The sequence below is a fragment of the Anopheles gambiae genome, chromosome 3 (assembly GCF_943734735.2).
Source record: "Anopheles gambiae chromosome 3, idAnoGambNW_F1_1, whole genome shotgun sequence".
Taxonomy (NCBI): domain Eukaryota; kingdom Metazoa; phylum Arthropoda; class Insecta; order Diptera; family Culicidae; genus Anopheles; species Anopheles gambiae.
The window spans coordinates 42,044,918-42,070,696 of NC_064602.1; the positions used below are offsets into that span (position 1 = coordinate 42,044,918).

At 44.5% G+C, this 25,779-nt stretch overlaps 3 protein-coding genes across 8 annotated transcripts in view; 1 reads left to right on the forward strand and 2 right to left on the reverse strand.

The window, feature by feature from the left end:
- LOC1279163 (angiotensin-converting enzyme) overlaps nt 1-25,779 on the forward strand; it is a 70,747-nt gene that overhangs the window by 6,389 nt on the left and 38,579 nt on the right. The window lies entirely within an intron of this gene.
- On the reverse strand, nt 1,127-4,766 carry LOC133393474 (uncharacterized). Its single transcript, XM_061658622.1, has 2 exons — nt 4,655-4,766; nt 1,127-3,687 (listed from the first exon to the last, which is right to left on the reverse strand). The coding sequence occupies exons 1-2, from the start codon at nt 4,664-4,666 to the stop codon at nt 2,617-2,619; spliced, it is 1,083 nt and encodes a 360-aa protein (XP_061514606.1). The 5' UTR covers nt 4,667-4,766; the 3' UTR covers nt 1,127-2,616.
- Nucleotides 19,365-21,986, reverse strand: LOC1279164 (skin secretory protein xP2). The gene is made up of 2 exons (XM_318844.5): nt 21,897-21,986; nt 19,365-21,155 (listed from the first exon to the last, which is right to left on the reverse strand). The coding sequence occupies exons 1-2, from the start codon at nt 21,906-21,908 to the stop codon at nt 20,118-20,120; spliced, it is 1,050 nt and encodes a 349-aa protein (XP_318844.5). The 5' UTR covers nt 21,909-21,986; the 3' UTR covers nt 19,365-20,117.

Here is a 25,779-nt window from a genome sequence, read left to right on the forward strand (position 1 = left end):
ACCAAACCGTGTATTAGTACAGTAATGAATGAAAATAAAACACGGAGGTTTTGTAACTCCGACCGGCCGTGCTTAATCCGCTCAGAAACTCGATCTCGTTTCGAAACGACGGAGCATACACGACCGAGCGAGCTGTCAAAAATGATCATTTTTCTCACCGATCGCCGGAGCACCGACCGACGGCCAATCCCCCCCCGTTATTCCTTGCGAAAGCTTTCCACCCGTCCAGGGGAATGGTTTCGTGGCGCAGCAGCAGCGCGCACTGTAGGATTTCCCTTTTACTCGGCCCGGGCTAAACGGGTTATTACCGTATACGATGCGCATCGGTACGCTCGTGTCTGGATGGGTTGCATCAACCGTCCGCTGCTGCATGTGCATACACTTTCTCGTCCATACGTTGGAGTATGGCGGTGCCGCGTTACAAAACCCGATCGCTACCGGGCTTCTCGAATTCGCGCAATCGCCACATCGATGTCTAACATTTGCTCATTATCTTGCGCAAAATTGCTCCTGCGCTCGATAGGTAATGTGTGAGCAAGAGAGGCACAGAGAGGTGTGCTGCGTGTCTTGGCGGCCAAAATTTCAACATTTCGCCTCAGTGACCAGTCTGTTACGCCCGATGGGGGCAAATTGATAGGAAGTTTTAGTGAATCATAGCTATACGGTACGGTATTGCTTCATAGTTGGCTTGAAATGGGTGCAATTTGGTAGAGCTTGAAGGTTCCGGATTAAAATTGAAGCAACCACGGGGCGATAAGTGAGACGAGAAAGAGAGATAGATAAAAAAAACACACACACTCGAACGCATCGAGTTGTTTGTGGTGTAATCATAATGCGCATAATTTGGTGCCGGTTTGGTGACGAAAGCGCGGGCACGGGATGCTTGTGTCTTGCGCAATCGGTTGTGCGGGTGCTCTTGTAGGAAAAGCGCGCCATGCATTTTCGGTGGCTTTTTGTTTGTGTTTTTTTTCTTCTACAAAATAGCTAATAAGATTGTTTTTAATTTTTTCCACCTTTGTGGTTGTATGCTACCACCAACACTGCTTCCCTCTTAAGCTCGCCTATGTTCGGAGTAAAAGTCAGCATTGAAAAGCGTGAAAAGATCATTAAAGGCTGCACGGTGTGGTGGGTTTTTTTATAATCACATTTTTTTATTTCATTTTTTCCTTTCTTTTTTACGTCGTAAACAGAGCAAAGAAAAACATTTTTAAAAAACAAAAAAAAACATAAACAACAATCAATGCGTATGAGCACGAGCGCAAAGCTAAGAAAAACCATGATCAGTATACATTTGAGCTGGCCTGTTTCCTGTGGTTTGATTTTGGGATGCGTTTTTCTATAACTTTTACTGCTTCGTTGCTTCGTCGCAGCTGCTGTAGCTAAAGCGGCGTTCCTTCTCTTTTTTTCTACTTCTTCTTCTTTTTCACTTCGAACGAGTTTGCGTTGGAGTTGGGGCGGTGGCTAGAATAAAACAAAAAATCTTGAAATGTTCGGCACTTTGATATTTACACCAATCTTCGTCTTCTTCTTCTTCTTGTTCTGCTTCCCCAAAAGGGAGAAGTGCCCCGGCAAAGGGGTGGAGTGGTGAATCGGAACCAGGAACTAATCAGCGCACCGGTCGCCCAACTTTCCTAGCCTTTTCCTTTCGGGCACTTCCCTTGCCTTCCTTTCCATTTTTTTTAGTTTGTTCGTTGCGCAGCTAAGCATTTTGGTATTTCAGTTTGCTACTGTTGTTCGCGGGTTTTTTTAAAAATCTATATAACAAGAAAACAATGCTGAATGTGGGATGGATGGTGCAGTTGCAGAGAATTGCTAGGTTTGGTTTGCTCCGCATTCCCGCACAACACATTCGTCTATGAGCATTTGGCGGGCTAATGCCAGTGGGACGGATGGGCTTTCTCTGTCCAAAAATGAAACCAAAAAAAAAAATCGTTGCCCGTCTCCGGAAGTTGACTGTGTCTGCCCCTGTAGCAGAGGTAGGAACGTTGTGTGTTTTTCTGTTAATGTGAAACACTTGAGCTGAACAGTCGCTTTCCGGTGATGGGCAGTGGTTTTTTTCCTCTCTCTCTCTCTTGGGACCAGACTAAAGCACCAATTCCTTTCCTTCCCGCCATTGTTATAGGGTAGAACGATCCAGAGTTGTGTGATTTTGCGCGCTGTGTGAAAGGGCACAACAGCTGAAGCTCGCTTCTTCTTTCGCTGGTTGACCCGGATGAATCAGTGTGACCGGGACGTTTCCCGCCAAACCGAGGCGTCAAGTTGACCCCGATCTGTGCTGAAACGCTCCAGCAAAGCAGCGAAAGGTTGAGGCTTGCTCCAGCAGCGTCGTACATCCCACGCGAACAGCGATCGCACAATCACGCACTCTCCGGCTCATCCAGCAGATGTTCGTAGATGGTCGTTCGGTTGATCAGTTTTTCGACATTACTTTACAGAGCTGGTTGGCTTGCTGTTGTGCTAGATGAATCTTTGAGCTAGTTGTCAGTTGTCAGTCGAGCAGTCGAGATGACGGATTATGCTGCTTGGGGGGAGATGTTGGAGTTGGGGAGGTATGCTAGCAACTAAGATCACAAGTTTTGCGATATAAATAATGAAATGATGGGAGCTCTTCTTCGCTTAGTGATGAGAACCGAAGTCGTGATGTTCGCTCAGACCCTCGGAGTGGACCTCCTCGTGGTGGTGATGGTGCTCCTCCTCGTGGTGAACCGGCACGTGGACCGGAACCTTGACCGGGTACGGCACTGGCTTCTCGACCTCATAGGGGACGTGCTTCTCGATCTCAACCGGAACCGGACGCTCGACCGGAACCTTCACGGGGTAGGGCACGTGCTTCTCGACCGGGACCGGGATGTGCTTCTCGACCGGGTAGGGCTGCGGGACTGGGACCTTCACCGGGACTGGCACGGGCTTGTCAACGTGCACCGGCACGGGGCGATCGTACGGGACATGCACTGGGTACGGGACCTTCTTGATGACCTCATACGGCACTGGCTTCTCCACCGGGACCGGGACTGGCTTCTCAACATGGACCGGGACTGGGCGATCGACTGGCACATGGACTGGGTAGTGGACGATCTTCTCAACCGGGTACGGCTTCTCAACGTGCACTGGGACCTTGACCGGGTACGGGACCTTCTTCTCAACTGGGTACGGAGCTGGGACATGGACCTTCACCGGGACCGGGACCTTCTTCTCCACTGGGTAGGGAGCGGGCACGTACACCTTGACCGGGACGGGACGATCGTACGGAACGTGGACTGGGTACGGGACCTTCTTCTCAACCGGGTACGGGGCTGGGACGTGCACTGGCACCTTGACGATCTCCTTGACCGGGTAGTGGACAGTCTTGTAGACTGGGTAGGGCTTCGGCACTCCAACCTTCACCGGGACGGGCACATGCTTCTCCACTGGCACTGGGATGTGCTTCTCCACTGGGTACGGGACCGGGACCTTCTTGACGACGGTCAGAGTCTTTTCCTCGTGGGTTTCGAAGTGAGGCACCTCATGGTGTTCCTCGTATCCACCGAAGCTACCGGTCCAGCCGTGCAGTCCACGCTTGTCCTGTTTCTTGTCATCGAGCGCCTGAGTTTCGGCCGCCTTGCTGTCATCTACTTTGGCCTCAGCCACTGGTTTCTTTTCATCTTCAGCCGATGCGAAAAGCACCAGGGCTAGCAGGCAGACAACGCCCTACAGGGGAAGGAAAGAAGCGTTGAAGAATGGAAACGTTAGCTAGATGTACTGAGCAGAATTCGGAGGAACTATCGAACTAATTTCCCAATGCATCCTCTTCAACAATAGGTTGAATGGAACACTTTTCCCACAAAAAGAGCCCCCGGAAGCCCAACGACCTTGCTTGAATCGGTAATGTTTGCACGATCATGCTTCAATTAGACTGCTCAAACAATGTTGATCTTCAAGCAGGCATGAAAAAAAACAACAACACCAGTATTCCTCAAGAAGATGAACATGGGTGCAAAGCAGAGTTAACGATGATGCGAAGATGACGGAGAGTGAGAGAGCAATGCCTGTTAATTAAATGGAAAGGAATGTTTCCGTTCCAAATGAAACGAAAGTTGAAGTTGTGTTTGCACCACCGAGCAGGCACGGAAGCGTGAAAGGGAAACGGGAAGGCCAATTTAGAGATGCCTGCGTTCATTTCGTTTCGAAAGTTTTGGGCAAAAGAAAAGAGTGTGCAAACTCATCGGAATGGTTTTGTGCTGCGCTTAAGCGGGCAAGCTACTTTGGGCAGGAGATTTAATCTCGTTCTTTAAACGGAGCCTGGAGTGTTCAAATTCGCAAAGATGTATTGGGGATGTATTCGGAAAACAGCTCAAGAACTGTCGATAAATGCACTCTATAGAGGTAATACGAGGCTAGTACGATGATCTATGTTCCCGACTGGGCAACTCCCTGGAGCACTACTTCACTGTAAACAATCATTGTACACTGTAATCACAAATTCACATCAAACATCTTCAACTTTCTTGCAACCCATCAAAGTTCTTTGCAATCACACTGCTGCACTGGGACGGGCAAATGTTTACCCAAAAATGATCTTGCAACTACAACTTCACTGCAGCGAATCTAGTGCCTTCACAAAACTGCACCTCCTTTAGAAGGGTTGAAGAAATCACTGTGTTTTTGTTTTGCTTACCAACAATTTCATATTTAATCCGAGCGAACTGTGTTCTGTAAAACAAGCAAGTAGACAACTGATGGTGAGTTTGGCGCTGCCGATGGTTTTTATACAGACGGGTTTCTCCACCGGGCACCACTCCGAAGCCAACCAGCTCATCGCCCAGGTTCACCCCACTAGTTCACCTCCACCATCGCATCTTTTCCACACTCTTCTTTCTCCACCTCCCCCTGGTAGTTCGGATCGTTCCGAACGAGCCTTCGCGTTCGTTCGGTGGCTTCAAGCGTTACGCTTCCCGAGCCACCGGAGACGGTTGGAGGAGCGGGTCTGGTGGCAGGGATGGTGAATGTGGATTATAGTGCTCCGACACACCTCCCTCCCAAACGTCGCTGCTTGTTTTTTTTTCGATCTACCGATAGAAAGAGAGTGAATAACGTCATTTACACGCCACCGGTCGGTTGGCCCCCTTTTTTCCATCCTCCTCCTCCGTCCCCGCTGCCCCTCGGTAGCGCCATTTCCAGCCCATTACCCGTGTGGCCATTTTCCTTTGCCTTCTTCGTCCGCCAGGCGCACACCCGAAAGCGCACGGCCGGCCCCTTGGTGACGACTTCTTTTCCTCGGGCAACCCCCTACACCGTGGACGGACGGTCGTGTGTGTGTGTGAATGATTTTTTGATATATTTTTGTTGTTGTTGTTGCTGCGGCAACTATCTCGCTCACTTTGGTTTCGCTTTTCCTACTGGCGAGTGCGCTATTCGGCAGTGGTTTGGGTTTGGGGCAGTGTGCTGATTCTACGATTCATTACTACTCCCCGCATTTTCTCACCACCCCTTCCCTCCCCCTCCCTATTACACTCGTTCATGTTGGTGTAAAATTTGATGATTTCAACCCTCGCCCGCTCCGGTACGTCACACAAGGGGAGGGCAAAGAAAAGCCTTGGAGCCTTCGAGAAAGACGGCCGAAACATATGATCCATGGCTGACCGCGCTGTTGGTGAACCGCGGAACGGGCATCCCGCGATTGTTGGCTAGGCTGATGGGGGAGTAGGAGAGCGAGGGGAGGAGGGAAACATACGTAAAACTGAGCAGTGAACCAAGCCCATAAGCCTCCCCCTCGTTGCAGCACGCCGTCGTAACCGGCCGTATGCATAAAGTTTTCCGATCCGACCGAGCGGTCGCGTAAGGCATTGTGACGGTTGCCAGTGACGGTTGCATTTTTACAGCTGTACCCGGTAGAAACGGGTTGTTGCGGGTGTTGCGGAGTGCAGTGGGCAGTGTTGAGTAGTGATTTTTGCACCTCACACCTCACTGTGATGCGCACGGCTTCCTGCATGTGCATGCTCATCGAGATGATGGAGGAAAATTCACTTCAATCGTGCATTTGGGGGATCATCTACCGGTATAATTAATCGATCGATCATTAGGTTCGGCTTGATTTGATTATTCAGTACACTGTGTTAGGTTGTTTTAAAAGAAATCAATATTTATTATATATATATCTGTACAACGATCCTTGAGGAAGCTTAGAGATAAACGGTTAACGTAGAATACGCAGAAGAAATGTATTCGCGTGAAAAATTTCGACTCGGTGGAATTAATTCAATTTTAATTGAAAAAATTCAATCAATCAGTAAAGGCCGATAAAAAACTCAGTAAAATACCAAAATGAAAACAATAATTAAACAATTTCAATCGGTTTGCGCCACATTGGTTTCTAGATTAAACCACCACAAAAAGAAGTTCTCTTATTTTCCGGCCTCACATCCGAATCCATTTCCTCCTGAACCGATTGCGTCAAGGTATTGCTTTTTTTTTGTTCGCCTCTTTGTAGTGTGTTTTTGCTGGTTGCGCGTTTGCCTTCGGCCGAGCGCATCCGTCTTGAATTATGAATTCTATTGCTTTCCGCAACCGGCGAGATTGCAGGAAAGCCAACGGCCTTCCGAAACGTTGGACGGTTGGAAAACCCCCGTCTCCAACGAGCGAGCAGCGCGTACCACCAGCACCAGTCGCAGCGTTTAATGCAATCACTAGCTTTCGATCAAAGAAACGTGCGTCCCCTAGCGCGGTGGGCTTTGGTCGGTTGGTGAAACACTCTTTTCGGGAGGATCGCCCTAGCAGGCCAAAAAACGATGCGGCTTACACAAACCTGCCGGCAATTAGACGTCTGGCGCGAAGAAAAAGAACACAGAAAAAAGAACCAAACTAATGCTGTATGGAGTAAATTATATATAGATAAATTAATGGCGAAAATATGGCTGGGGTTTTGCAAAATAAAAGAAAGGCAAGCAAACAACGAGCTGAAACAGAGTGTAGTGCTGCCAACCGATCTAAAATGGTTACTTTTTTTACGACGCTGGGGAGTAAAGTATAGTAAAATAATCATCCATCTCTCTCTCTTTTCCCTTCGATAAAGTTAAGTAAAAGTACAACAATAAAGAGAAATGTGTAAAAGCTCGTACCGCACGCGGCTAGCTGATGCGACCAATGTATCCACCGGTGATGTATGCAATCGATTTGCCGATCGAGCCTTGCAAGGTACATAAGTAACGGTAGCAGAAGAGCAAAAAAACCTACGATTTGCGAGTAAATAGGAAGCCAAGTCAATATGTGTATGTCTGTGTGTGTGTTAGGGGTGGAACGAAGATGGCGAAAAAAAAAAATAAAATGCAACTACAAAAAAATTGGCAAACTGCCTACAGTTTTCCGCGACTGCCTGCCAACGAGCGCGAGCGTGCACGTTTGTGTGCGTATTTGTTGCTAGCATTGTTGCTCGTGGTGAGTTACCTTTTCCGCCCAATACACGCGTGTCAACGAACCGGACCTCGGCTAGTACCACAGGACGGCTAAATCCTACGGAAGTTTAGTAATAATCTAGCTTGCAACCAACATACTATGGTTAATGTGTTATGGGCCTGAACAGCCGCAACACCAACACTAAGAAAGCGTAATTGATTTAAGGTGCAATTTTGGGCGAGCAAACCAAACATGCATGCGGGCCGAATGGTTGGACGGTAATCGCTGTTGAGGTTATGCGTGTTGTTCGGTTAACACACGCTTACATCGTCATGTAATTCATGGGAGTCAAAGAGGTTGCTTGATAAAGTAGCTTGATTTTCGACCATCATCGGTGATACAACAGTGATAGCATCCATGGGCAGGAAGCAGGATTCCGTGGGTGGGTGTTGATAAAAATCTTTAAATCTCATAATACACAGCGGTGTTAAAATTCATACTTTTTTTTGGTTACGCTACGCTGCCATCAACCGACCGACATGGTTCACCCTGTGACATACCTCCACCGAGCAGAATGTATGTTTAATTGATTCGATTATCTCACACGGCTCCATTGGTCGAGTATGGTTCGCGTCATGTTGCGCTGTGTTTGCTGCACCATACTCCGAATTGCATCGGACGGGCGCACAGATGTCGATCGGTGCATGGCGAAGCATCATTACTCGGTGCAGCCCATCAGAGGTGTCACATAAATCATCATAATTACTATTGTGTTTCGCTGCTGGCACTGTTGATGGAATACTTCGTGCTACCCCGCAAGGCCTTTGCATGGAGCAGTCGGTGGAAATGTGATGGTTGACTTAAAGGTGGAGAGCTTGATGTGTGCTCCAAAGACAACTTGTGTCAAGATCTGTTGCAGCGAGATAGTATTTTTTTATGTGTTGAGTGTAAAGAGAATTTTATGCGCAGGATGTCACAAATGTGATGGAGTTGTGTAGGATTTTTTATGGTTTAAGATTTACTTTACCATGGGTTAAAACTCCCAAATAAATGAGACGTGTTTTTATTTGTAATCTTCTTTTTTGGTATTTATTAATAGAAATCATATGAATAATCTTAAATATCTGGCGGTAAGTCAACCATTTGCAATAGATTGAAATTTTAAGGGAAATTCGAAACTATTACTAAATTTGAATAAATAAATAAATAGATAAAAAGTCTTTGGTCATCATCAACTCATAAGAGGCGATAGCGTAAATTAGAGACAACACATAATGCCGCTTTGGTAATAATAGCCCTTTATTCTTCTTCTTCTTCTTTGGCTCAACAACCGTTGTCGGTCAAGGCCTGCCTTTACCTCTTGTGGGTTTGGCTTTCAGTGACTAATTGATTTCCCCCCATAGCAGGATAGTCAATCCTACGTATGGCGGCACGGTCTATTTGGGGCTTGAACCCATGATGGGCATGTTGTTAATAATAGCCCTTTATTATTAAAATATAATAGTTTCCAATGCTAAACTCTTCATAACTCTACTATTTATTGTACTATCAATAGTGTATTGATTTTTAATATTTAGAGTAACCATCGCAAAGGTAGACACAGTGGATCATATGAGTCTAGATTGATCATATTGAACATAATTTCAAATCTCACCCAGATCATCCTCCCAAGGCAAAGCAAACACGTTCGAATGGTGTGTCTATTTTTGCAGACACAAATGTATGTATCTTTAAAACGGCAGTAACTTTTCAACAGACCCAATTGTATCGCTTCAACCATAATTGAGATTTCTTACTGGCAGTCAGATGAAAAGAAGAAAAATAATATGCGTTACCAAAAGCTCCCATGTCTAGGCTGCCTAATACTAATGCTCGCGATGAGTGTCAAAAACAACAACGAAACCATCACGCAATTAGTTGCATCTGACGACAGCTAAAGTGAAGAATTAAACCCTAATGCACACCGGTCTGGCGTTGCAGAACAATAGAGGTACAGCGGAGTGAAACATTGTCCACGAAACATTTCCCATATCATCTCCAGCGAAAAACCAACACCTGAACACGCGCAAAGCCGACCTAATAGGGAGCTAAAATTGAACAATTTCCAACACGGTTGCAGGTCGCGTTTTGTGTATTTGTGCTGCTACGTGAATTTAATAATTTGTCTGATTGCACACACACAATTTACCGTACATTTTAAGTGAGCTTTCGCACATTCTGTCTTTTCATCACCAGTGCCTTGCCGTCTGTGTGTCCCTTTGCACGATTAATTAGCAAGATATAGGTTATACGGTTATGGGTCTTGATGATAGATTTTTATTATGCAACAATGCCGAAGCGTATTTTCCTTTTCTTCATTTCTGCTGCAAACGGTGGTCGTTGTTGTGGTTGCGTTTCTGCTTCTGCACTTTTTGTTACTTCTTCAACTCCTTCTTCTTTTTTGTACATCCACTTTGCCCCAGGCTCGGCCAGCCAAACACTCTTCATTGCCCCGCACGCCTAATGGCTTTATACCTTTCCCATCCGTCCTGGAGGGCGCACGCACAGCATGCGGCCATCCGCCGGCCCGGGGGGCTATTGCAGGACGGCGCTAGTGTGGTTACTTCTTGCAATACATATTTTGTTGTACTGCCCACCTCATCTCCCTTGTCGACGAAGCGTCTTTTTGCCTGCAAGATCAGTATTGTTTTTTTTTTTTCGAGGCCGCACTGTGGCCCAACAGTGAGAAAATCGACGCAAAAAATAAGACGCTGGCACACATTATGCTACCGTCGGCCGTAGGTCAATCGCTGGCGTGCTATCATGTTGGGGAGACTATCGAGATGGCAAGGGAGGGGGCATCATGAAGCCATGAAGTCATAATGAACGTGCGCCCAAGTGGTAGGGCACGCGTGCGACGTACGACCGGGCCGGACACTAGGTAAGTTGGCCAAATGGCGTTGACCTGCTATGCTTTCACTTTTCACGGTGGGCGAATAGAAGTGGCGGAAAAAATGCATTCCTACCATGCAATTCCATAAACCAGAGTGTTGAGTGCGTGCAAAGCATAAGGCATAGTATGTAAGGACGTAGATAAATTTGTTAGTTCTGCTCTTAATTGTGTGTTTTTTTTCCTTTTTTGTTTTAAACTCGATTTTTTTATGTGTTCTTATTTGCTCATGAGCTGCACAATCCACCCATCGCTGTGATACATCTCTCACCCGTGCCGCACCGGAAGGGACTGTGAAGCTACTAATCGATAAGATGGTAAGAGCCCGAACGGCACTGAAGCTACGTTTCACGTTTCAACGGCATCGGCTGCTGCGAAGAGTTGTCGTCAAACCTTCCCTAGCCTCAATTGCCTCGGGGAAATAGTGGATTGGAAGCTGTGAGCACACGACACTAGAGAGGTTTGGTCTGTAGCATAAAGCCCACCCGACATGACGAACGGCGCGGCACCGTGTTTGCAAAGTCTGTCCTCCCTCCCTTTGCTTAGTGCCTAGTGCCGTGCTTAGCGCCGTTGGGAACGCTAGCTGAGATGAGATAGAAAATAAACACACACCAAAAAACTAGGTCGATCAGTATTTGGAGCAATGGCATGAAATGGAACCACCGGCGACCCACCGACTTGATGAATTGGGTAGGGTTCGTCGCTTTTCGGGTGGCATGTGTTGCGACCCGGGCATTGAAGTCTTTCGTTTCGACGCGGCGGCTGTAGGCCAATGTTTACTATTATTTGGGCTTACGTAAACAAAAAGGGATTATGGTGGGTTGTTGTGTAGCATCGTGGCGTGGTCGATGATTGACAGCGTTTTGGATGCGATTTGAGGTTTTGCAACTAATGCAAGCGTAGAATGTAAAAAAGGGAGAGTGATATATAAAAAATAGTGCTACCACAATGCTTTAATTTCTTTACGCCAGATTTTCGGGCCCAATGCTTTGTGCCAATGATCGCTGCAGCACCTTGTTTTTCTTTGTTTGATTCAATAAAAGATTTGTTACGAATTTCCTCTCCACAAGTCCTTCAAATGTCGGTGCGGGACAGCCTTGTGTGAGTCATCCGATCAATGAGTGAAATGTAGCACCTCCGCTATACGACCGTTGTCCCTGTACGGATGCACTTGGTACACATCAAATCCCACAGCACTACCGCACGTGCACACACGCGGTTGATGCGGTTGAGTAATGTGGTTTCCGCTCGGTTTTCTTGTCTGTTTGTTTGTTTTCGCTCAAAAATCGAGTGACCGAATTTATGCCCCCACCGCATCATTACATAAAACAATGACCGCTACAACAATCCTTTAGCTCACTCACTGGAGAATTTTTGCTGGAAATTGGAATGCAATTTTGTAGGTGATTTTAAAAATAGATTTCATTAAATAGCTGTCAAAGAATGGTTTGCTTTCCCCAAACATCGTTTAAAACCTTAACTTATTTGAGCAAAAACATAAAAGAATGAAAAATTAAGACGTATCCTCGAAAATCATCCGGTATATTATAGCTCTCCTTGACAAAGGTCAGCCTAAAATTTCACTTGCTACGGCTGAGAGATTTCACTGATCGATGCAGCTAGATGATGCTTAAACACTCATCACTACACCACGGTCAGCATCGATTGTCCGTAAGAATTAGTAACTCTTCTTCGTACGGTTGTTGCCTTGACGATGGACATCCCTTGTAGGCCGACGAACCAAAACCAAAAAAAAAGCAAAAACCTTTTCCCTCCCACTCTATTCCATTGCCACCACCTTTCCGCAGCGCATCTTGTCCCATCTCTTTTCCTTCAACTTGCTCAAGTGACTGCATGATTGTATCTGCACAAATTGTCGAAGCACACTTTTCGATTCGATGTAAGCAACTCACGCAACGCATCGCAAGTCAATTAAATTTATTATTTTTCCTCCTATTCCTCCTCCACCACTACTGGCGACCCCGCTTTTGCTGCCTTTCTCAAGCTCTTAGCTGCCCTGTCAACGGAGTAACATAGTTTTCGCTGTTGTTCGCTTTACACCTCGAACGGGTGAGCAGCTAGCGAAGATGCTCCGGCCAACTCGCTGGTTAGGCCCGTGATTTTGGATTTAGTGGCTGATTTTATGGTGGAAAATTGGCCCCGTCTAGTCAGTTTCGACCACCCATTTTTTCGTTATCGCACGACTGCACCGCCGCACCTGCTATAAATTAAACCACGGCCGATTAAAAGAAAAGCGAAGGAAAATCGAAAAACATTCGCGCACACACACACACAAACACACCCACAGAGCACATTACAACGACGGTGCAATATTTGCCGCTTGCGTAGCGACGCGGTGGTGCAAACTTGAGACAGGAAATCGGCGTCTTTCATTCGATCAATGCGTTTGGTGAAATTCGTTCAACTATCGAATTCATTAGCCGGCTTTATGGGTAAACGACAGGCGGGAAAGTCCTGTGGCAAGAAAGTTAGTTAATTCTCGCGCCAAACAATGTCCGATCCGATCGGTCTTATCCACCCAACACGATAGAAAAACGGTTAGGGGAAAAGGCCCGGTGGCATTTCGTTCGTTTTACCATAATGAGCAGGAAAACTGTATTGGCTTTCGTGTAGGCATCGGTGAGTGCGAAAAATAGATGTGTTTGTGTATGTGTGCAAAATGAGGCCACACATACATTCGAGAGAATGAAACAGCGAATGGAGTGTAGCGAAATACGGGTACGTAATGATAAAGGGGTGGGGCCGGTTTTTCGCACATTGTCGAATTTCCTGCTGTCGGTGAATCTGTGCAGCTTATCAAACAGCTGCCTTGCTCGAACAGATAAAAGTAGGCGTTCAGAGGAAACGTCCGTTACATAACGCATGTACAGTGTTGAGCAACTGAAATGCAATTTAGACTATAGTATTCTATTAACATTGATGTTTTGAGCATTTGTTTGATTTTTGGAGAGATTTTTGTTATTATTTAATTATATGATTATTCAACCTAGCATACTTAAAAAAAAAAACAAAACAACAACGCGGAATAGCATATATCTCTTCATTTTCCCCATAATTTTAAACATATTTGACTTCGATGTCAACTCTCAAAAGGACTTGCATGAGACTCAGTTTTAAGGATGCACGAAATGTATATTCAGGATAGGGTCTAGCAAATATATTTCGAGACAACCAAGCTATCCCCTGATTAGCGAGATCTTTGTCTATTATTTTTCGACGTGCTGTGTGTGTGTTTCTAATTTTACCGTGACATCATTGTGCGGTAATTTAATTGTAAAGAGTCTTGCTGAAGGAAACCATTGAAAGGATGGCCATGTCATTTTTGTACAGATGTTGTGATTTTTTTTAAATAAATTTTTGAGTTTTTTCAAATGTCAAATGTTTTTTTTTTCAAAAATTAAAGTGTTAACAAAACTTTTTGTAAACTACATTTGTTTACAACATTTCATCAATTCCATCAACAATTCATCAAACGCTATGGAATCAATTTCGGATTACGAATTCAAAAATTATACGCTCCAGCTGGCTACTAGCGTAGCCCGATTTGATCAATATGATTCGATAGAATAGGAATACGATAAATTAAATAGTACAAACTGAATCACAAAATGTGCTGCATTCATAAAACAATTCATTAACAATTGATCTCTTAGTACACTTGCTGCTTAACGCACTTGATGAGATATCTTACGCAATTAGCTCAAACGACATCACTTGCTAAAAGCCCTTACAGTTCTTGCCCAATTCTTCTCACCATGATCTACATTTGCCCTGGTCCCAATTAGTGACTGTCTCAGCGAAACGTCCCACAATCCGACACGCTCCATCGCACCAGTGACATTGTATGCCATTCTCACGCATCCATTCGGTATCCTTTTTTTTCTTTCGCCCCAAACGCTCGCAACGTCATTTACGCTCGAGTGTGCATCAAGAGACCGGGTATGCATACACACGCGGTCCGTACTTGCTCACCGGTGCAGGAGCACCGTTACATAAGCCAAGGCACCTGCGCCAGAGATCATACACAAAATTATCTAACGATTCGCGAAACTGCGAACCCGTCCCGTCCCGGGTGGCCATTTGGCTTGCACTCTCGCTTAAGCAGTGTGCCTCCCCATAGAGTACGGGTTTGAACCCGTCCTGCCGAGCGGCAACTGGGCATTGCATGAAAGAGAGGAGAAAGACGAACCATAGACGGGCAGGAGGGTGCAATCATCAAACAAGATTCTTAATGGTGAAAAGGAAATTTTACAACCGTAACCGTTCTCGATTCGTTCCATTTTTTTTCCTTTTCCACGCTGCACAACAAATCCAACCGCTCATTGCGAAATCTCCCCACACGCTTACACACAATGCATCAAAAGAGGAGAGAGAGAGAGAGAGAGAGAGAGAGAGAGAGAGAGAGAGAGTAAGGTGCAGCAACAAACCGAAGCTACCGCACACCGGGATCATGCCGACCAGCGGATCGACCCCATTCCACAGAATGGCCCCTCCGGTGTAAAACAAAACCCATGCAAAAGTGCGAACTGGTACGGCGCGAGGGCTTCGTTTTTGGGCTCGTAATCCTTTTCTGGAGCTGCAAACACTTGCCCGGCCTCGGTATCGATTAGTGACGCCCAATCTGACGACCTGACGGCAAGCTAGACAATTATGTGCTCTTCTAAATGTTCGATTATATCATCCAGCTGCCCCGCGTGCGAATTATGGGAGGGCGGTTTGGGGTGGTCTGGAAGGAGAGTGATGGCTGATGGCGCCCCGGTTTTTTTTCTGATCTCTGTTGTGTGCGAATGCAGTCATTATTAGAAATACGAACAAACAAACCCCACCACAACAGTGCTGCCATGTTTTTAATGCTGTGCTACCGCGTGTGCGATCTTTCTACTCGTTCATTCACTTTCATCCCGTACGAAGGTTGTGGTTTTTGCATCGATTCACGTTGCATACAGTGGCCGGCAATATAAAGTGGCCACTACTTACAATTTTACATTTTTTACATTTTTTCCGTGAAAAATGAAGTTATTGTACTGCTTTATTTTTTGAAACATTGCTCGTGATATCCTTAAGAATGCGCAGTACCGTAGCATGACAAAAATGAGAAGTTTGCTTCAAGAAAAAATATATTTTCCAAAAATGATCAAAATCACTGTGCCAAAATAAAGTGCCCACTTTATTCATTCTACAGAAAATATTTTTCTGAACAAATATAACACCAAACTTATAATTTATATGCGTTCCTCTCGCATTCTTTACACGTTCGAAGATCTTTAGCGTATTTTTTTCTAATTTTTAAAGGTTTATCTAGTTCTGCATCTAGTTTTTGCATCTGGTTCTTCTAAAGCGTTATCAAGAGCATTAAATTTAAATTTATTTGTTTGTGACACCAGTTTTATCCACCTTCGCACATAGAATCTGCCACAAATTCTCGATGGAACCAAGATTTAGACTTCATGGAGGACATGCAAGGTGTTTTATACGATACTAGTTGAGAAATGTTTTTTGTATTGATTGTGTGTGTTGAGATGTTAGCCTGTAGGAACATGTTTTTAGTTTTCAAACCCCATTTTTTTAAAGAAATATCCCAAAGTATTGATGAAGAATGTTAAAAAAGGTATAAGCCATAGTTGCACTTTCAATTCACACCAGTTTTCCTGCTACTCCTAAAGATAAACACCCCCTAGCTATCACATTGCTCCCACTTAGACCTAACTTTAATCCTATCGAGATTTCGTGTGCAAATTTTGATGCAAATGTGGTGAGAATGACGTGATTAGGAAAAACAAAATATGTTAAAGCTCTGAAATACTCCTAGGAAGAACAAATGCCAAATACGTGCAAATTAAACAAAATAAATTATTTCAAAGGTTCTCGAACATGTAAAGAATGCGAGAGGAACGCATATAAATTATAAGTTTGGTGTTATATTTGTTCAGAAAAATATTTTCTGTAGAATGAATAAAGTGGGCACTTTATTTTGGCACAGTGATTTTGATCAATTTTGGAAAAAATATTTTTTCTTGAAGCAAACTTCTCATTTTTGTCATGCTATGGTACTGCGCATTCTTAAGCATATCACGAGCAATGTTTCAAAAAATAAAGCAGTACAATAACTTCATTTTTCACGGAAAAAATGTAAAAAATGTAAAATTGTAAGTAGTGGCCACTTTATATTGCCGGCCACTGTATGTGTTTACCGAGCGAGTGTAACAGCCGTCCAGCAGGAAAACGCTCTCCCGTGCAATCCAAATGCCCGTTGCACTCGCTCAAGCTGCCGTGCACATGCAGATCAGGCTCGAACGAGTGGTTCGTTCTGTTGAACGCTTTGCTTTCAACTAAGAAAAACATTTTCCACCGAACCGGGCTGACGATCGATTCGCTTCAAGGTAAAATGCTATCTGTAATAATGACACGAGTCCTCTAAATAACGCCCATCAATCAATCGCCCCGGTACCGATCGATCCGCGCACCGCCGCACGTATGGTGCTGGCGTTAAATACAATCTTGCGGCAGTGATCATAAATTATGCAATTACCATCGAGTGATCATAGGTAAATATGATCGCATACCGCACTGGACGATGGCATGGCAGAGCGTGCGAGATACGGAGCATACACGATAGGGAGACAGGGAGAAGCAGAGACCGTGGCGCAGATGCAAATGACTCAGATGGTTTTCATCAACGCTGGTACCTTTTCCAGCTTACTAGTCACTTCTCCTGGCCAGTATTGCTGCAGTCCAGCGGACGTAATTGGGTTTGAGTAGATGAATTAGGCTTGCACATAATGTACGATAATTGTTAGAGTTTGTTTAATTATTTAATAAATTTAAATTCAAACTATCACACTACCATTCTTGCAACCATTTTTTCCAGAATTGAAAAAAAATGCAAACGTGTATATTTTGACACATCTCTTTTTAATTCTGGATTTTAATCCTAAACGTTTTTTGAAAGGCATTTTCGCAAGATACCATTTTAGGTTGGTGAAATGCAACACTAGAGTGTTTTCCATTTTTTAACATCAATTTTACCAACAATGCCAATGCCGGTTGAAAACTAGTTGAAAAAAAGAAAATACATTAGAAAACTATTATCTTTTAATGGGAATAATTTGAATCTTTTGGTTTCCGCTTAGTTATAAAATATAAATTCAGTTTTAAATTTGTCATCACTGTACTTTCTCCAAGTATTGTGCTAAATATGAACAGAGTAGCCTGGATGTATGCAATCCGCAATGCGTTAGATGCAATGAAATTTTTGCTATGAAATATTTCACTCAGCTTTCAAATTTGAATTGGAGCACTTGAGCAACCAAACGTTTTATTAGTTCAATTAGAAAGACGTTGCTAACCCGACGCAATACGCAATTTTTTAAGCGAGAAACGAATATGATGGTTAGTTTAAATCAGATTTATAATTTATTTTATTTACTCTCTTTAATCAAATAAAATTTTCTTTTGAGATATAAGCAAATACAGTATTTTACCACGTGCATTCATCATCTAATAAATTAGTATTACCTAAGCATTGCATTTTTCCCCTTGAAACATAGTCCCAGTTAAATAAATGGTGTTTTTTATACAAACCAAAATCGGGGTTTACTCAAGAATGTTTAATTTTCAACATAATTTTCTTTGTGTTTAATAATAAAAATAAATGATTGAAAAATTTATAATGTTTCTTATTCCAACAATCCAACATACAACGAAATAATTGAACTAATGCATAGAAATGTGTCCACGATCACAACATCTTGGACCATAAATTACCAGACATGTGGAAATGACCAGAACAAGATGAACCAGTTTCTAGTCAAGGTAACAGAGCTGCTTCACATTGGCTTTTTACATCACCTCCCATCAATTCACCTCCAACATCAACAATGTCCGGCATAGACAGAGTCACGTTCTAATGTTTTCCTTTCAAACTCTTACAAACACGACTAGACGCTACATTCCGACTAGACTACACTAAGATTCTCCAATTCACCCTCCAAAAGATCACCACATGTAGCCTGCAGTAGCACACTAAGAATAGCACATTGTTTTTTCCTTTCCGATGAAATCGAAAGGAATCGATCAGCCACGAAAGTGGAAAGGGAAACGCTCCTCGTTGTTCTGATGTCACGCCGCTGTGTGTCGTGTGAATCGTGATGGAGTGGTAGCCGTCCCAGCGGGCCTGCCGGAGCACCGGCGGCCAGGAAGCCATATTTCTTCAGCACAACATGCTAAATCGTGAGCATAATGGTACACATGTTATGGCGAGCCAGCCGGACCAGGGCAGGCACCTGGCGACTTGCGGGGTCGCACGGAGAATGCGTTACGAAATCGTGGTTCTAGCACGGCGGTGCTTGCTTGCATACGGTGGAACGGAAAGGAAATGCTAGCGCAACACCGCGGTGACGCTTAATTGCGATCGTTGGCGGAGATCGATCTGAAACTGGATCGAAACACTGTATGAGAACGTGCATGTGAGTCTGCAGGCGGGCTCGGAACGGGTGCCTTCCGTTGTTTGCTAGGGCTCGCGGATGGTGCAAGGTCTCTGTGGTTTAGCATTGCCCAACCATTTCTTTCAAACCGCAATGAATCATGCATGCAATCTGTCGATCATAGGTTTAAGTGGAGCTAAATGATGAAACAATCGACTGCAAGGATCAAAAGCGAAGGTGATTCTGAGCCTCCGCTAAGTGTCGAGAGAACGGGCCTGAGGGTTTGCCTTTTGGTAAATGGAAACCCTTGCCCTCGGTGTGTGGAACCAACAATAGTGACCTACTGGTCTTGAGTAAATATTAATAGCAGCTTTAATTGAATACAAGCCGCATAAAACTCGCATCTTGTTGTATTTTAAAGAAGTATTTTCAAAGCAACAGCTACGCTATTATAAGCTTTAACATTTCTTTAACATTTCTGCAACATCTTTTTAAATTTCTTTTGAATGAATGAATGAATTAATCCCTCCTTGCTTGACCCAGATTTAAAAATGGCATAACTTTTCGGAAACCAATTAAAATAACAATAAACACACACACACACCAGAAAGGCTGGAGACGACTTGGTTTCAACAATGATTTTATTTTCATTTTTTTTTATTCGACTTTTCGTTTTATCACTTCTTCCGCTTTCATCGTAGCTTTCATATTGGTTAAGTCTTTTCGACCATAGCATAACACACTCCTCTTCGCTCTCGAACCGGGCAACAATCCTAACAATTGTCAGGCACAAAAAATATATGTTTAAAGCTGCATCAATCGCAGCATTTCGTGGTTTCGAATCGGGTTCGTTGTCTGACCGCGTTTTGCGAGCGCGGGCGCGCGTTTCGCATTTAAAGTTTGATGTGTTGAGATTTTGACGAAGAAATTATGAAATGTTTCATCATCTTTCTCATTCTTTCTCTCTCTCGCTCTAACTGTCTCTCTGCGTCACCACATGCTGATACAGTATTTGCATGCATGCGTTGCTACCACACACTAACATTATACTTATCAATCGAGCTGAAATCGACGATCGATACCACTCATCGAGTGAGTATGAAAAAATTGGACGGTTTTGGACGGTTAATTTGTGTCTGGTTTGTTGTTGTGTTTTGTTAGTTGTGAATGGTGTGGCATGTTTTGTGTCATGGGGTTGGTGAATTCACTTAGCTATTACGTAACCGGACACTAACCGGGAGGTAACTTGGGAGTCGTTTTTTGTTCTTCTTCTGCTGCCTCTTCTTAAAGGAAGTTGGGATGGAGGTTTCAATTGTCGTGGGAAGGAAGGGAGAAGGGTATTCCTATGGTTATCACAATGCTAATGCGTGCTATCTCTAGTGATGGTGGTGTTCGTACTCGACATGTTCGTGCTCGTGATGGTGGTGCACTGGGACATGGACTGGGACCTTGACCGGGTACGGCACTGGCTTCTCGACCTCATAAGGGATGTGCTTCTCGATGGTGTACGGCACTGGACGCTCAACCGGAACCTTCACTGGGTAGGGCACGTGCTTCTCGACCGGGACCGGGATGTGCTTGTACACTGGGTAGGGCTGCGGAACTGGCACCTTCACCGGGACTGGGACGGGCTTCTCAACGTGCACTGGCACGGGGCGATCGTACGGGACATGCACTGGGTACGGGACCTTCTTGATGACCTCATACGGCACTGGCTTCTCCACCGGGACCGGGACTGGCTTCTCAACATGGACCGGGACTGGGCGATCGACTGGCACATGGACTGGGTAGTGGACGATCTTCTCAACCGGGTACGGCTTCTCAACGTGCACTGGGACCTTGACCGGGTACGGGACCTTCTTCTCAACTGGGTACGGAGCTGGGACATGGACCTTCACCGGGACCGGGACCTTCTTCTCCACTGGGTAGGGAGCGGGCACGTACACCTTGACCGGGACGGGACGATCGTACGGAACGTGGACTGGGTACGGGACCTTCTTCTCAACCGGGTACGGGGCTGGGACGTGCACTGGCACCTTGACGATCTCCTTGACCGGGTAGTGGACAGTCTTGTAGACTGGGTAGGGCTTCGGCACTCCAACCTTCACCGGGACGGGCACATGCTTCTCCACTGGCACTGGGATGTGCTTCTCCACTGGGTACGGGACCGGGACCTTCTTGACGACGGTCAGCGTCTTCTCGTGGTGCGGATGCAGATCATAATGGTGGCCATGGGCGTACGATTCGAAATGATGGCCGCTGAAATCATGTCCACCGAAGTCGTGCTCGAACAGACCACGCTTATCGTGGCGCTTTTCGCCCTCCGCTGCTGGTTTCGCTTCTGGGGCCGCAGACTGCTGCTTCTCCTCGGCCGCCGAACTCAAGACCAGTAGGGTGGCCAAACCCAACAACACCTGGTAGAGGGGGAAAGGGAATGAGAAGCGCACACATTATGCGTTAGATATGAATTGCAAACAAGCACATCAGCAGCCGCGCGAACTTTTCCATCGAAAGCGACCGTCACGATAAGCTAAACGACTTTTCGAGATGCCGAGAGCCGTTACGGAACCGTGAATCAATTTCCACCTCTTTTTATCATTTCCATTAATTTCCTATCGATTAGACGTCGCGGAAGTGATCATACTAAACCCACTACCCCAAGCCTGCCACATTCAGGGAGTGGACTAGTTTTCACTTGTTTGAAGGCACGGGTTTGAAGCAACGGCAGCAAAAACAAAAAGATTCCTGCGAAAGTGAAGTTCGACCCGATGTATGCACACGAAGGAGTCAAACACGTTTCACCAACCAGTCGCGGAACTGCGACAGTGTGCCAATGCGATTTCAATTTGCAGTTTGCATGCAAATCACTCTGGCATATGATGCCTGGGTGTACACATATAGGGGGCGAAGTTGCTCGCACTATTGCACACGTCTGTTTTAGTGGACATATCCTTTCTTTGGACCATCAAACACAACGGTTTTTAGCATTATTTTGAATGCATATCCGAGTACGAGAATTTCACTTTATACATGACTTCCTCGAGTCCTGACACGAACCACACACGAGCACACTAGCCACCATTGTTTCGTATGATTTGATTGTCTCTTAAAGCCACTGCGAATGTTACCCAAAACCCAAACTCATGCTCACGTACCAGAGACTTCATTGTGATGCGCTTACGAACTGTACTTCACTGTACGGTGGATACTGGAATACCAGAGTCCAAAAAGATACTGGATGATGTTGGTGGGTCGCAAACGTCTTTTATACAAAAGCCACTTTATGATACACACTATGCGTTGCCCACACTCTCACTCACTCGCGTGTCTCTCCCCTCCAGCTTGCTGAGGGCTTGCTGGGGGCGCGCTTTTCGCGGTGGCATCGCGATTCGGTCGACCGGGCCCATACCCGGGTGTCCCCACTCTTCCGTCGGTACGTGGGGTAACTCGCAGCGCGGCGGGAGAGTGTGTTCACTAGTACACCGGTGGCACTCCAGCGGATACCCAATCCACGGCGCTCTGTGCGGTTGTTTGTGAATGGTGAGTGGTACGTAGTGATCCTACTATCGAAACCCTTGCCCAAGCACTCTGAAATGGGTAGAACTTCCCTTGTGTACGTACGTTGAACTGTTTGCCTGAGGTGAAGCACTTTTTCGGAAACAATTCCGAAGGTTTGGGTAATTATGCGAGGAAGACATTGTCGTTCTTGGGTCTATTCTTAGCTTGCAAAATTTGTCTGAGGTTGTTGGTTTTCGGGTTGTTCATTGCTTTGTACCGTGGGCGGAAGCTTGCTAATAGCGGAAGAATGCTTCACGGTTCTGTGCAGTCGGCGAGTAAAGGGTTATGAATCGATGTGAAACATGAATAGAATGAGCTGTTAACAAACTGGCCTACACGCTAACGATGGTCAGAATGTTTGGAAAGTTTTCAATCAAACATATCGTAGGTACAGAACCTTTCGCGATACTGTTTGCATAGTGAGCAGAGACGGATTATTTGATCGTGGTTTTCAAAAGACTTCAACTTTGCCAATAAATTATTAATTTGAGGTACAATAAAACAAATAAGGAGCAAAAGGTTTTATGCAGAAACATTACCAGGCTAGCAAACTTTCAAATATTTAGTTCGATAACAGCATAGAGTTACAGCATAGTCTGTTCAAAGAGGTTATTTTTAGGAAATTCTAATAATGTTTTTTTTTGTGTTCTTTGGTTAAAGCAAAACAAGTATTTAAAATCATCACAACTCTAGTAATATAGTTATTCTTCTTTTTTTAAATGATAACATCCTTTCACAGTTTGATATTTTCTTCTGCTTCTTTGGTAACGTAACGTTCCAAGTTCGTGTCGGTAGAAATAAAAGCACATGGCAAAAGAGTGCCATCGGTAATAGTTCGTATGTGCCTCTCGCTGATGGAAATAATGGAAACAATTCAATTTAAATTTAAAACATTTTATCGAAAAACACGCGTACGACAAAAAGCGAGCATTATTGATTTTTAAACAGAAAATATCATAGTATATTCTCATTTATAAACAAGATATTTTTAGAAATGTTTTTTGCTTTTTTTAATGTTTAATGGATAGATTGTATGGAATGTAATGGATAGATTGTAAAAAAATAATTTGATCTTGAATTGTTTTGACCCTTGGAATTAATAGTTTACTTTTTATACAAATTATATGCAAAAACAACTCCCCGCAGAACGAGTTTTTCGTGCAAAGAATGAGTAACTCGAATGAATTAAACTCATTGCCCAAGGATAATTTGTGGGGTCAATCAATAAACAGTGGATTCATAAGGAAGGATTTAAATATATCAATATTATTCGATCAAAATTCAGCAGGAAATTGGTAACTACTATCAAACTTTTACTCAACATAAGCCACAAGGACTTGCTACGCAAGCTTTTATAGTTATAAAATGTTATATCTAATTATCGTTAGTAACAATTTCCGACTATTCATGCATAAAGTGCTATGATTAGATTCGTGCATGAAAATATAAAATCTATTCAAGGATAAATATCATCACTTTGACATTTTTTTTAAATTATTTTTCACGCCGTTAATGAAACATCGAGCTAAGTAAACGACCCAAAAAATACCTTTCCAAAGGACACTGCCACATGTAATGCTTTCCAGGTTTATTCCCCTAATTCGTCATTCAAATTATCACATCACCCGCCCCCGTACTAGCTAATTAAAAATCCTTGGCAAGTAATGTGCTTTCCGCTCGCTCACTATCGCCGCACTGCAATCGGTTGCAGCGTATGATAAACGATGCCATCACGTAGCCATGAGCGTAACCGCACTCGTGTGACGATTCCAGCACCACGCACCGACATGTGTCGTACAAGTGCCGCGAAACATCGCCTTCATGTTACGGCTGCGCCGATAATCTTTAGCTGCTCATTAGCTAACTAGCAGATGTGTGTTTTGGCCGTGTTGTTTAAGATAGTGCGTTTGCCAATTTCGCTCGATTTCGACGAACATTGCCAGACTTTCGTTCACTTTTCCACCAAAGGTATTGTAGTGCGGAGGAACGTGTGTGTGTGTGTGCGAGCGTGTGCGATTGTCTATTTTTTATTGCATTACAGTCCTCGCGTGCAATACGAAACCGATGGAAGTGTTGGAAAATTAGAAATCATCTCGCACCATGCGCTCGTGTCACTTCAGCCGTACTTCCATCCTGCCACACAACGGGAGAGTGGGAGTGAAAACCCGCCAGTTGATCGTGCTGATCACATCAGATCACCTCCGGTCGGCAAGGTCACAAGACGCCATCGGTTAGCTCTCTTTTTATTTTGGAGGGCTCTTTGACAAGTGAGGGCAGGGAAGGCAAGCATAATCCTGCGTGGAGCGTATCGCGTTGGAGGACGCTGCATGGTAGCTGGCACAGAAATTGCCGCACGGACCGGGAATGGCCGCAAAGACACGGTGTGCTTGCGACACATCCCTGCAGCTTTGCACTTTAAGGCTTTGGTTTCGGAATTCGTTTTCGGCAGCCGCGAATGCATCACAAATCGGCACTAAAGCAAGAGATGAAAACGACAGCTGACCTTCGGTGTTTGGGGCTGTTGGGCTGTGAGCTACAAGGCGAATCGTTGTGTTCGATCATCAGTGGAAAATAGAAAATAAAACTGTTTAGCTTATTTGGACAGTGGCGCGTAATATTGATTGCTGGCTTTTTGGCAGGGTGTTAATAATTGCACGCGTTTGGGCGATTTAATCGGAATGGTAATTGTGTGGGCACGTAAGCTCGATCAAATTACTTATTTGTTGAGCAATTTTGAGACGCAAAGAAGCTAGCAATCAAAATGACTGTTTAGGGATTTTTGCATTTTATAAAACCTAACAACTGGTTTGCCAGTTCAACCCAATGCAGCCGTTATATATTTAGTTTCAATCTTGCCGCTACAAAGATTGTTTGCATAACAGTTGCTTGTGTTTAGGTATAACACAATACGCCGTTAAAAAGTGTTCATATTACATCTAGAAAAGGGTTGGTGTGTGAAAAATGTATACATTAATTCATAACATTTTTCCAAATAAAGACAGTCCTGTGTATAAGCCCTCTGCCAATTTATTTACCTTTTAAGCGGTTAGTTTTGAGTGACAATAGCACTCGTTGAAGACGAACCAGTGTATAGGGATTAAATGGTTAATTAATTCCACCCACCCATTCTCAATGGAATTAATCTCTGCACTATTGTCTCGTCAGGCGGAAGAGGAAGTAAAGGTGAGAATTTCAGGGGCGTTATATAGAACATTGAAGCATGGAACTGGAGGATGAATCTGTTCTTTTTCGTTGTATCTTAACAGTTCTTGGGCGCAAGCTTCTTTCTGAATTATGTAAAGCCTTGATTTTATCTGGGCTATTTTTTGGGTTTCGAATACATGTTACAACGTAACGCAGCACAGGTCAAAACCGGAAGACTCATGAAAATGAAACGAGCCAAAACTCAAAGAAACCACCTCAACAAGCCTCACATAATTGGTTGATTTACGTCGCGTTGTCGATGGTCGTTCGGTTCAA